General features: G+C 43.7%; 1 protein-coding gene across 4 annotated transcripts in view; it reads right to left on the reverse strand.

The window, feature by feature from the left end:
* The window catches only part of BAZ1A (bromodomain adjacent to zinc finger domain 1A), a 762,668-nt gene that overhangs the window by 95,495 nt on the left and 654,298 nt on the right, over positions 1-12,875 (reverse strand). For all 4 annotated transcript variants that reach the window (XM_053697759.1, XM_053697757.1, XM_053697758.1 and 1 more), the window contains exon 22: positions 12,373-12,468. In XM_053697759.1, coding sequence (XP_053553734.1) covers positions 12,373-12,468 — 96 coding nt within the window. The remainder of the gene's footprint in view (positions 1-12,372; positions 12,469-12,875) is intronic.

The following is a 12,875-nucleotide window of genomic DNA, read 5'->3' on the forward strand; positions in this document are numbered from 1 at the left end:
TAATCAAAGCCTGACAAAACAACTGAACGTCTGGGACATCTGCCAGACGCTTGTGTAGTACGATTGACAAAGCAGAAATCGGTCCCTTTAAGGAACTAGCTGATAACCCCTTCTCCAATCCTTCTTGGAGAAAGGACAAAATCCTAGGAATCCTGATCTTACTCCATGAGTAGCCTTTGGATTCGCACCAATAAAGATATCTACGCAATATCTTATGATAAATTTTCCTAGTGACAGGCTTTCGAGCCTGAATCAAGGTATCTATGACCGACTCAGAGAATCCCCGCTTAGATAAAATCAAGCGTTCAATCTCCAGGCAGTCAGCTGCAGAGAAACTAGATTTGGATGTTGGAACGGACCCTGAATGAGAAGGTCCTGTCTCAGTGGCAGTTTCCACGGTGGCAGAGATGACATTTCCACCAGATCTGCATACCAAGTCCTGCGTGACCACGCAGGTGCTATCAAGATTACCGAAGCCCTCTCCTGTTTGATTCTGGCAATCAGACGAGGAAGGAGAGGAAAAGGAGGAAAAGCATAAGCCAGGTTAAACGACCACGGTACTGCTAGAGCATCTCTCAGTACTGCTTGAGGATCCCTCGATCTGGACCCGTAACAAGAAAGTTTGGCATTCTGACGAGATGCCATCAGATCCAATTCTGGTGTGCCCCATTGAAGAATCAATTGTGCAAACACCTCCGGATGGAGCTCCCACTCCCCCAGATGAAAAGTCTGACGACTTAGAAAATCCGCTTCCCAGTTCTCCACTCCTGGGATATAGATTGCTGATGGATGGCAAGAGTGAGTCTCTGTCCATCGAATTATTTTGGAAACCTCTATCATCGCTAGAGAACTCCTTGTTCCCCCTTGATGATTGATATATGCTACAGTCGTGATATTGTCCGACTGGAATCTTATAAATTTGGCCGAAGCCAGCTGAGGCCATGCCTGAAGCGCGTTGAATATCGTTCTCAGTTCTAGAATATTTATTGGAAGTAGGGCTTCCTCCTGAGTCCACACACCCTGAGCCTTCAGGGAATTCCAGATGATCCTGTGACAACCACCAAAGAAGAGAGTCTCTGGTCTCTTGATTCAGATTTATCTGAGGAGATAAATTTGTATAATCCCCATTCCACTGTCTGAGCATGCACAGCTGCAGTGGTCTGAGATGCAAGCGAGCAAACGGAACTATGTCCATTGCTGCTACCATTAGTCCGATTACCTCCATACACTGAGCCACTGACGGCCGAGGAATGGAATTAAGAGCTCGGCAGGTGGTTAAAATCTTTGATTTCCTGACCTCCGTCAAAATTTTTTTCATGTCTATCAGAGTTCCGAGGAATGGAACTCTTGTGAGAGGAATAAGTGAACTCTTTTTTACGTTCACCTTCCACCCGCGAGATCTTAGAAAAGCCAACCCGATATCCGTGTGAGATTTGGCTAGATGGTAAGTTGACGCCTGAATCAAAATATCGTCCAGATAGGGCGCCACTGCTATGCCCCGCGGCCTTAGAACCGCCAGAAGGGACCCTAGCACCTTTGTGAAAATTCTGGGAGCTGTGGCCAACCCGAAAGGAAGGGCCACAAACTGGTAATGTTTGTCCAGGAAGGCGAACTTGAGGAACTGGTGATCTTTGTGGATAGGAATGTGAAGATACGCATCCTTCATATATTGACCCTCTTGGATCATTGGTAAAATTGTCCGAATGGTCTCCATCTTGAAGGATGGGACTCTGTCTGAAGGTTCCCTCTTTTTTGGGAACCACGAACAGACTGGAGTAAAACCCCTGTCCCTGTTCTACTTTTGGAACTGGGCAGATTACACCCATGGTATATAGGTCTTCTACACAGTGCAAGAACGCCTCTCTTTTTGTCTGGTTTACAGACAAACGTGAAAGATGAAATCTCCCCCTTGGAGGAGAATCTTTGAATTCTAGACGATACCCCCCCCCATCCCCCTGGGTCACGATTGCTAAAGCCCAGGAATCCTGAATGTCTCTTGCCCAAGCCTGAGCGAAGAGAGAAAGTCTGCCCCCTACTAGATCCGGTCCCGGATCGAGGGCTGCCCCTTCATGCTGTCTTGGTAGCAGCAGCGGGCTTCTTGGCCTGTTTACTTTTATTCCAGGTCTGGTTAGGTCTCCAGACTTACTTGGATTGAGCAAAATTTCCCTCCTGCTGTGTGGCAGAGGAGGAAGTAGAGGGTCCACCTTTAAAGTTTCGAAAGGAACAAAAATGATTTTGTTTGGCCCTCATTTTATTTGTCTTGTCCTGAGGAAGGGCATAGCCTTTAAAGGCAGTGATTTCGGAAATGATCTCCTTCAGTTCAGGCCCGAATAGGGTCCTACCTTTGAAAGGAATAGCTAACGGCTTAGATTTTGATGACACATCAGCAGACCAGGACTTAAGCCATAACGCTCTATGCGCTAAAATGGCAAAACCTGCATTCTTTGCCGCTAATTTAGCCATTTGAAAAGCGGCATCTGTAATAAAAGAATTAGCTAGCTTGAGAGCCTTAATTCTATCTAAAATATCATCTAATGGGGTCTCAACCTTAAGAGACTCCTCTAGAGCCTCAAACCAAAAAGCAGCTGCAGTAGTTACAGGAACAATGCACGCTATAGGTTGTAGAAGAAAACCCTGATGAATATACAATTTCTTTAACAGGCCCTCTATTTTTTTATCCATAGGATCTTTGAAAGCACAACTGTCCTCAATAGGTATAGTTGTACGCTTAGCCAGGGTAGAAATAGCTCCCTCCACCTTAGGGACTGTCTGCCACGAATCCCGAATGGCGTCAGATATGGGAAACATTTTATTAAAAGTAGGAGGGGGAGAGAACGGAATGCCTGGTCTATTCCATTCCTTAGTAACAATGTCCGAAATCCTCTTAGGGACTGGAAAAACATTAGTGTAAGTAGGGACCTCTAGATATCTATCCATTTTACACAATTTCTCTGGAGGAATTACAATAGGGTCACAATCATCCAGAGTTGCTAAAACCTCCCTGAGTAACAAGCGGAGGTGTTCAAGCTCAAACTTAAAGGCCGTCATATCTGAGTCTGTTTGAGGGAACATCTTTCCTGAATCAGAAAGCTCTCCCTCAGACAGCAATTCCCCCACCCCCAAATCAGAACACTGTGAGGGTACATCGGAGATGGCCAATAAAGCATCAGAGGGCTCAGCATTTACTCTAATACCGGACCTACTGCGCGTACCCTGCAAACCAAACAGTTTAGATAATACCTTTGTAAGGGTAGTAGACATAACTGCAGCCATATCTTGAAGGTTGAAAGTATTAGACGCACTAGAAGTACTTGGCGTCGCTTGGGCGGGCGTTAAAGGTTGTGACACTTGGGGAGATGGCATAACCTGATTCTCTTCAGACTGAGGATCATCCTGAGACATACTTTTATCAGCCAAAATATGTTCTTTGCAATGCAAGGACCTTTCGGTACATGAGGGACACATTTTATGTGGGGGTTCCACAATGGCTTCTAAACACATGGAACATTGACTTTCCTCAATGTCAGACATGTTAAAACAGACTTGAAAACACTTTACTTTATGAAAAAAATAATCTGAAAAAACGGTACTGTGCCTTTAAGAGAAAAAAAGCATACAATTTTTCCAAAACTGCTTTAAAACGATAAAATTACCACAATTTTATGATAAATGCATCCCAACTTGTCAGCTAAGATTGTCCCACAAGGAAAGGAATACTTGACCCTTACCAAAAAAATGTTGTGCTATAAAACGTTAAATTCAAACAAAAACATCTCCTGCACCTCGCCATAGCCTTGCTGTGGCGCCTACCGGCCCTCAGGGGTCTGTAAAATCGGGTTAACCCTTCGATTAGGCCCAAACTGTCTCTGAAAGGCCCACAGGAGTTGGAGCTTGCTGCTTGTCTGGGAAAAACAACTGCGCAACTAAGGCGCGAAAATAGGCCCCGCCCATCTCACTCTATGTCTACAGCCTAAAATAACCGCACCAGAGCGGTCTAAAACCTAGCCATGTGGGTTCATATACCCCTTAAGTGAAGCCATGTGTACCCTCCATTCATAAATAAAGTAAAAAATGTTTGCCATAAAAAACATTAGCTGTAACTCCCAACATAGAAACTTTTGCCCACAAACATCATATCATCAGTGTCAACCATTTTTTTATAGCCCAATATACAGGTCCAGTAATATCCCTCTCTATACATTAGGATTACTGCTTACCCTTTCCCTCATGGGGATACTGTCAGCCAATTCTGAAATAACACAGTCTCTCCAGAAAAAAATGACTGAACATACCTCAATGCTTGTAGCATGAAAAATGTTCCTCACACTGAAGTTTCTTAAGTACTCCTCAGCCATTCTGTGGGAACTACTCTGGATCTTAGTAACAACTGCTAAGATCATCAGTCTCCAGGCAGAAATCTTCATCCATCTGCTGCCTGGGAGAAAATACCACTCACCGGTACCATTTAAAATAAAAAAGTCTTGCTTGAAAAAAATAAAAACTAACATTTTATCACCTCTTTCACTTTACCCTTCCTATTACTTAGAGTAGGCAAAGAGAATGACTGGGGGGTGGAGTCAAGGGAGGAGCTATATAGACAGCTTTGCTGTGGTGCTCTTTGCCACTTCCTGTTAGCAGGAGGATAATATCCCACAAGTAAAGGATGAATGGACTCGTCGTATCTTATAGAAGAAAAGGCATAAAGATTTACTATAGCAAAAAACATTATACTAAAAAATAAACCTAAAGTTCTCTAATGTAACCTCAAAAATATACCACACCCTACTATAGGTTGTTACCAAGAGTGTATATACATTAAAATATAAAACCTTGAAACACAAATATATGCTACAAATGATAATTCCCAAAACTGTTCCTCCCTTACATTAAGACAATAATTCTTCAAATTTTAAAGGGTCATAAGTCAAAAAGTAAATTTATGCTTACCTGATAAATTAATTTCTTCTATGGTACGACGAGTCCACGGATTCATCCTTTACTTGTGGGATATTATCCTCCTGCTAACAGGAAGTGGCAAAGAGCACCACAGCAGAGCTGTCTATATAGCTCCTCCCTTAGCTCCACCCCCCAGTCATTCGACCGAAGGTACAGGAAGAAAAAGGAGAAACTACAAGGTGCAGAGGTGACTGAAGTTTAAAATAAAAAAATAATTTGTCTTAAAATGACAGGGCGGGCCGTGGACTCGTCGTACCATAGAAGAAATTAATTTATCAGTTAAGCATAAATTAACTTTTCTTCTATAAGGTACGACGAGTCCACGGATTCATCCTTTACTTGTGGGATACAATACCAAAGCTACAGGACACGGATGAACGGGAGGGACAAGACAGATGGTTAACAGAAGGCACCTCTGCTTGAAGAACTTGTCTCCCAAAAATAGCCTCCAAAGAAGCAAAAGTATCAAATTTGTAAAATTTGGAAAAGGTATGAAGCGAAGATCAAGTCGCAGCCTTACAAATCTGTTCAACAGAAGCATCATTTTTAAAAGCCCATGTGGAAGCCACCGCTCTAGTAGAGTGAGCTGTAATCCTTTCAGGAGGCTGCAGTCTCGTATGCCAAAAGGATGATGCTTTTCAGCCAAAAAGAAAGAGGTAGCCGTAGCTTTTTGACCTCTACGTTTCCCAGAATAAACAACAAACAAAGAAGATGTTTGATGAAAATCTTTGGTTGCGTGCACGAACCACGTCCAAGTTGTGCAACAGACGCTCCTTAGAGGAAGGATTAGGACACAGAGAAGGAACAACAATTTCCTGATTGATATTCCTATTAGTAACAACATTAGGAAGGAATCCAGGTTTGGTACGCAAAACCACCTTATCAGCATGGAAAACAAGATAAGGCGAGTCGCATTGCAATGCAGATAGTTCAGAAACTCTTCGAGCCGAAGAGATAGCAACTAAAAACAGAACTTTCCAAGATATAAGCTTAATATCTATGGAATGCAAATGGTTCAAACGGAACCCCTTGAAGAACATTATAGAACTAAATTCAAGCTCCATGGCGGAGCAACAGGTTTAAACACAGGCTTGATTCTAACTAAAGCCTGACAGAACGACTGAACGTCTTGAACATCTGCCAGACGCTTGTGCAGTAGAATTGATAAAGCAGATATCTGTTCCTTTTAGGAACTAGCCGATAGCCCCTTCTCCAATCCTTCTTGGAGAAAGGACAAAATCCTAGGAATCCTGATCTTACTCCACGAGTAGCCTTTGGATTCGCACCAATAAAGATATTTACGCCATATCTTATGATAAATGTTCCTGGTGACAGGCTTTCGAGCCTGAATCAAGGTATCTATGACCGACTCAGAGAACCCCCGCTTGGATAAGATCAAGCGTTCAATCTCCAAGCAGTTAGTCGCAGAGAAACTAGATTTGGATGCTGTAACGGACCTTGAATCAGAAGGTCCTGTTTCAGTGGCAGAGTCCATGGTGGAAGAGATGACATGTCCACCAGGTCTGCATACCAAGACCTGCGTGGCCACGCAGGTGCTATCAAAATCACTGAAGCTCTCTCCTGCTTGATTCTGGCAATCAAACGAGGAAGGAGAGGAAATGGTGGAAACACATAAGCCAGGTTGAACGACCAGGGTACTGCCAGAGCATCTATCAGTACTGTCTGAGGATCCCTTGACTGGGACACGTAACAAGGAAGTTTGGTGTTCTGACGAGACGCCATCAGATCCAATTCTGGTGTGCCCCATTGCTGAATCAATTGTGCAAACACCTCCGGATGGAGTTCCCACTCCCCTGGATGAAAAGTCTGACGACTTAGAAAATCCGCTTCCCAGTTCTCCCCTCCTGGGATATAGATTGCTGACAGATGGCAAGAGTGAGTCTCTGCCCATCGAATTATTTTGGCAACCTCTATCATCGCTAGAGAACTCTTTGTTCCTCCCTGATGATTGATATATGCTACAGTCGTGATATTGTCCAACTGGAATCTTATGAATCTGGCCGACGCCAGTTGAGGCCACGCCTGAAGCGCGTCCAAAAACCCTGTGCTTTCAGGGAATTCCAGACTGCACCCCAGCCCAATAGGCTGGCGTCCGTCGTCACTATGGCCAACGCTGGCATGCGGAAACACATTCCCTTGGACAGATGATCCTATGACAACCACTAAAGAAGAGAGTCTCTGGTCTTTTGGTCCAGATTTATCTGAGGAGATAAATCTGCATAATCCCCATTCCACTGTCTGAGCATGCATAGTTGCAGTGGTCTGAGATGTAAGAGAGCAAACGGAACTATGTCCATTACTGCTACCATTAAGCCGATCACCTCCATACACTGAGCCACTGACGGGCGAGGAATGGAATGAAGAGCTCGGCAGATGGATAAAATCTTTGATTTCCTGACCTCCGTCAGAAAATTTTTCATGTCCACTGAATCTATCAGAGTTCCCAGGAAAGGAACTCTTGTGAGAGGGATAAGTGAACTCTTTTCTACGTTCACCTTCCACCCGTGAGATCTTAGAAAAGCCAACACGATGTCCGTGTGAGACTTGGCTAATTGGAACGTTGACGCCTGGATTAAGATATCGTCCAGATAAGGTGCCACAGCTATGTCCCGCGGCCTTAGAACCGCCAGAAGGGACCCTAGCACCTTTGTGAAAATTCTGGGAGCTGTGGCCAACCCGAAGGGAAGAGCCACAAACTGGTAATGCTTGTCCAGAAAGGGGAACCTGAGGAACTGGTGATGATCTTTGTGGATAGGAATGTGTAGATATGCATCCTTTAAGTCCACGGTGGTCATATATTGACCCTCCTCGATCATTGGCAAAATAGTCTGAATGGTCTCTCTATCTTGAAGGATTGTTTAGGATCTTGAGATCCAAAATTGGTCTGAAGGTTCCCTCTTTTTTGGGAACCACAAACAGATTGGAGTAGAACCCTTGCCCCTGTTTTGTTTTCGGAACTGGGCAGATCACTCCCATGGTATATAGGTCTTCTACACAGCGTAAGAACGCCTCTCTTTTTGTCTGGTTTACAGACAATTGAGAAAGATGGAATCTCCCCCTTGGGGGAGAATTTTTAAAATCTAGAAGATACCCCTGGGTTACGATTTCTAAAGCCCAGGAGTCCTGAACGTCTCTTGCCCAAGCCTGAGCGAAGAGAGAAAGTCTGCCCCCTACTAGATCCGGTCCCGGATCGGGGGCTACCCCTTCATGCTGTCTTGGTGGCAGCAGCGGGCTTCTTGGCCTGTTTACCCTAGTTCCAAGTCTGGTTAGGTCTCCAGACTGACTTGGATTGAGCAAAATTCCCCTCTTGCTTTGCGGCAGGGGAAGAGGGACCACCTTTGAAGTTTCGAAAGGGACAAAAATTATTTTGTTTGGTCCTCATCTTATTCGTCTTATCCTGAGGAAGGGCATGGCCTTTCCCTCCAGTGATGTCTGAAATGATCTCTTTCAGTTCAGGCCCGAATAGGGTCTTACCCTTGAAAGGGATAGCTAAAAGCTTAGCTTTTGATGACACATCAGCAGACCAGGACTTAAGCCATAACGCTCTACGCGCTAAAATGGCAAAACCTGAATTCTTCGCCGCTAATTTAGCCAATTGAAAAGCGGCATCTGTAATGAAAGAATTTGCTAGCTTGAGAGCACTAATTCTATCCAGAATATCATCTAATGGGGTCTCAACCTGAAGAGCCTCTTCCAGAGCCTTGAACCAAAAGGACGCTGCAGTAGTTACAGGAACAATGCACGCTATAGGTTGGAGAAGAAAACCTTGAGGAACAAATATTTTCTTCAGAAGAACCTCTAATTTTTTATCCATAGGATCAATGAAAGCACAACTGTCCTCAATAGGTATAATAGCTCCCTCCACCTTAGGGACCGTCTGCCATGAGTCCCGCACGGCTTCTGATATGGGAAACATTGTATTAAAAGTAGTTGGGGGAGCGAACGGAATACCTGGTCTATCCCACTCCTTAGTAACAATTTCCGAAATCCTCTTAGGGACCGGAAAAACATCCGTGTAGGCAGGAACCTCTAGGAATCTGTCCATTTTACACAATTTCTCTGGAACTATAATAGGGTCACAATCATCCAGAGTCGCTAAAACCTCCCTGAGCAGTAAGCGGAGGTGATCTAGTTTAAATTTAAAAGCCGTCATATCTGAATCTGTCTGAGGGAACATATTTTCTGAATCAGAAATCTCTCCCTCAGCCAGCAAATCCCTCACTTCAGAACATTGTGAGGGTTCATCGGATATGGCTAATAAAGCGTCAGAGGGCTCAGCGTTTGTTCTCACAACAGACCTACTGCGCTTCCCCTGCAACCCAGGCAGCTAAGATAAAACCTCTGTGAGGGTAGTATAACTGCGGCCATATCTTGCAGGGTGAAAGAATTAGACGCACTAGAAGTACTTGGCGTCGCTTGTGCGGGCGTTAATGGTTGTGACACTTAGGGAGAATTAGATGGCATAAACTGAGTCCCTTCTGTCTGAGAATCATCCTGCGACATACTTTTAGTAGCTAAAATATGTTCTTTGCAATTTATTGACCTTTCAGTGCATGAGGGAGGTTCCACAATGGCTTCTAAACATATTGAACATTGACTTTCCTCAATGTCAGACATGTTGAACAGGCTAGTAATGACTACAAATAAGCATGAAAACACTTTATTTAGTGAAAAAAATAACGGTACTGCGCCTTTAAGAGAAAAAAAAAGCATATACGTTCTGCAAAACAGCCTTAAAATGCTCCAAATTTTTCAAAATTTTGCAAGCAAACACAATATATGTAGTTAAGATTGCCCCACAAGGAATTATAACATTTAACCCTTTAATGTGCAAACCGGATTGAAATTAGGCCTAAATCCGGAAAAACACCCTCAGCACCTTGCCACAGCCCTGCTGTGGCCCTACCTGCCCTCAGGGATAGTAAATGTGGGGTTAAAGCTTCGATTTGGCCCAAAACATCCACCAGGGCCCTCAGGAGTTAGAGCTTGCTGCGAGAAAATAACTGCGCATCTGAGGCGCGAAAATAGGCCCCGCCCATCTCACTCGATGTCTCTACAGCCTCAAAGAACCGCACCAGAGCGGTTTTAACTAGCCATGTGGGTTCTGAGACCCAAAAAATAAGCCAAGTGTACCCTCAATAAAGTTGCCCAAAACGTTATTGCCCGCAAAACGTTAACAGCACTCCCAGTTCATAAAAACGTTTGCCCACAAACATTTACAACTCGGTGACGACCATTTTTGTAATTAGCCCCTTATGCAAGCTTTGTAATACCCTTCTTATTAGCTCTTAGGATTACTGCTTACCCTTACACTCATGGGTATACTGTCAGCCTTTCTGAAATACACAGTCTCTCCAGAAAAATATGACTGAACATACCTCACTGCTGTATAGCATGAAAACGTTCCTCACACTGAAGTTTCCTGTACTCCTCAGCCTCAGTGGGAACAGCATTGGATCTTAGTTACAAATGCTAAGATCATCATCCTCCAGGCAGAAGTCTTCATCCATCTGCTGCCTGAGAGTAAATAGTACACACCGGTACCATTTAAAATAAACTCTTGCTTGAAGAAATGAAAAACTAATATTTTATCACCTCTTTCACTTTACCCTTCCTAGTACTTAGAGTAGGCAAAGAGAATGACTGGGGGGTGGAGCTAAGGGAGGAGCTATATAGACAGCTCTGCTGTGGTGCTCTTTGCCATTTCCTGTTAGCAGGAGGATAATATCCCACAAGTAAATGATGAATCCGTGGACTTGTCTTATCTTATAGAAGAAAAATAACATAAATTTTCTGTTCCTCTGTGTAGAACTTAAAGTCACTTTAAGCTCTGAACAGGGGAACAGAAAATTAATGAAAAAAGTAGAATCAAGATAACATGAGGACTAAAAATTAGATATATAACTGCAATGAAATAGACTGTAAGCATCACTGAATTTGAATTAAAGTTTGAACAAAGTTTGTTTAAATTTCAATTTTTCAAGTTGCATTGAAACAAACATTTAATTGTGCAGAAATTTGTAGCTATTAATAAAGACAGAATCAACTCTAATGCACAAAACGGCAAGGAGTTGTTCTCAGTCATCAAGGAATTCTCTAAACGCAAAAGCGACACCACCAACATTCCACCCTCCCAGGACCTCTGCAATACCCTCGCTGCACACTTTCACTGCAAGATCCTCGACATCTATGACAGTTTCACGCCTCATAACTCAACCTCCACCACCCACTCCCCTACACACCGCCCAAATTCGCCCTCCACTCACCACATACGGACTATCTGGAGCCCCGTCACCACAGAGGATACCCTCAGAATGATGAAATCCATCCACTCCGGTGCACCCTCGGACCCATGCCCCCATCACATATTCAACAAAGCAAGCAACACCATCGCCCCTGAACTCCGCCGCACAATCAACTGCTCCATTAAAACCGGCACCTTCCCGGATATCTGGAAGCACACGGAACTGAAACCCCTGCTGAAGAAACCCTAGGCAGACCCAACGGACCCGAATAACTACCGCCCCATCTCTCTACTCCCCTTCCCGGGCCAAAGTCATAGAGAAGTCCATCAACTTGCAACTTATTGACCACATTGAGGCTAAACACACCCTGGACCACTCCCAATCCGGTTTCAGAAGCAACCACAGCACCGAGACCGCCCTCCTCGCCATGCTCGACCGAGGAGAAACCGCCGCCCTCATCCTCCTAGACCTTTCAGCAGCTTTCGACACTGTTGACCACAACACCCTCCGCACCCGCCTACACGACGCCGGCATCCGCAGCAAAGCCCTGGAATGGATCACCTCCTTCCTCACGGGCAGGACCCAGAAAGTCAGACTCCCGCCTATCTCCTCCAAACCCACACCATTGAACTGCGGTGTACCGCAAGGCTCTTCGCTGAGCCCCACCCTCTTCAACATCTACATGGCCCCTCTCGCGGCCACAACCTCAACATCGTCTCTTACGCTATCGTTCAAATAAGCAAACACTGCAATACACTGCTCCCTGATTACAGATAGAAGGGCACTGAGAACCTTCGAGAAAATTCTTGGTGCTGTTGCTAGGCCAAATGAAAGAGCGACAAATTGGTAATGCTTGTCTAGAAAAGAGAATCTCAGAAAACGATAGCGTTCTGGATGAATCGGAATGTGAAGATAAGCGTCCTGTAAGTCTATTGTGGACATGAAATGACCTTGCTGAACAAAAAGCAGAATAGTCCTTATAGTCACCATCTTGAAAGTTGGGACTCTTACAAAACGATTTAAAGTTTTCAGATCCAGGATTGGTCTGAAAGAATCTTCCTTCTTTTGGGACAATGAATAGATTTTAATAGAAACCCAATCCCTGTTCCTGGTAAATTATATTATTTATAAATATATATTTATATTTTACCATCTCTTTCAGTGCTCTGGTCTTCATCTTTCTTTTTTCGGTCTTCTTTCTTCTTTTTCTCAGATTTTGGATCCCTTTTACAATCATCAGCATCTCCTATAAAAATGCATTATTAGAATATAATAGTAAATAAGCAAAAGTATAAATGCTGTAACAGTAATTCCAGTGATACTCCGATACTTCCCCATGAATAATAATGCTTTCTTTAACTTGTGGGTAAATATATTCTTTTTTTTTTTCTACTTTCTTTGTGTACAATATTTGCATAGTATTCTTCTTAGGAAACATACTTACTTAATAAAGGACAACATCTTGCTTTTGTGTAAAAATTGTGCTTTTTCCCATACTCCCTAGAGAGGCCAAAAAGCATATTCTGTAAGCTAGGTTTTCAAAATGCTGAAAATTGCCTAAACTATCTAATTTGCAGGTTACAGAATTTGCTTTTTGGCCTCCTAGAAAAAGATGTTTAATGTCCTTTTAACGTCTACAAAAACAATTTATAC

This window comes from Bombina bombina, chromosome 1, assembly GCF_027579735.1.
Source record: "Bombina bombina isolate aBomBom1 chromosome 1, aBomBom1.pri, whole genome shotgun sequence".
Taxonomy (NCBI): Eukaryota; Metazoa; Chordata; class Amphibia; order Anura; family Bombinatoridae; genus Bombina; species Bombina bombina.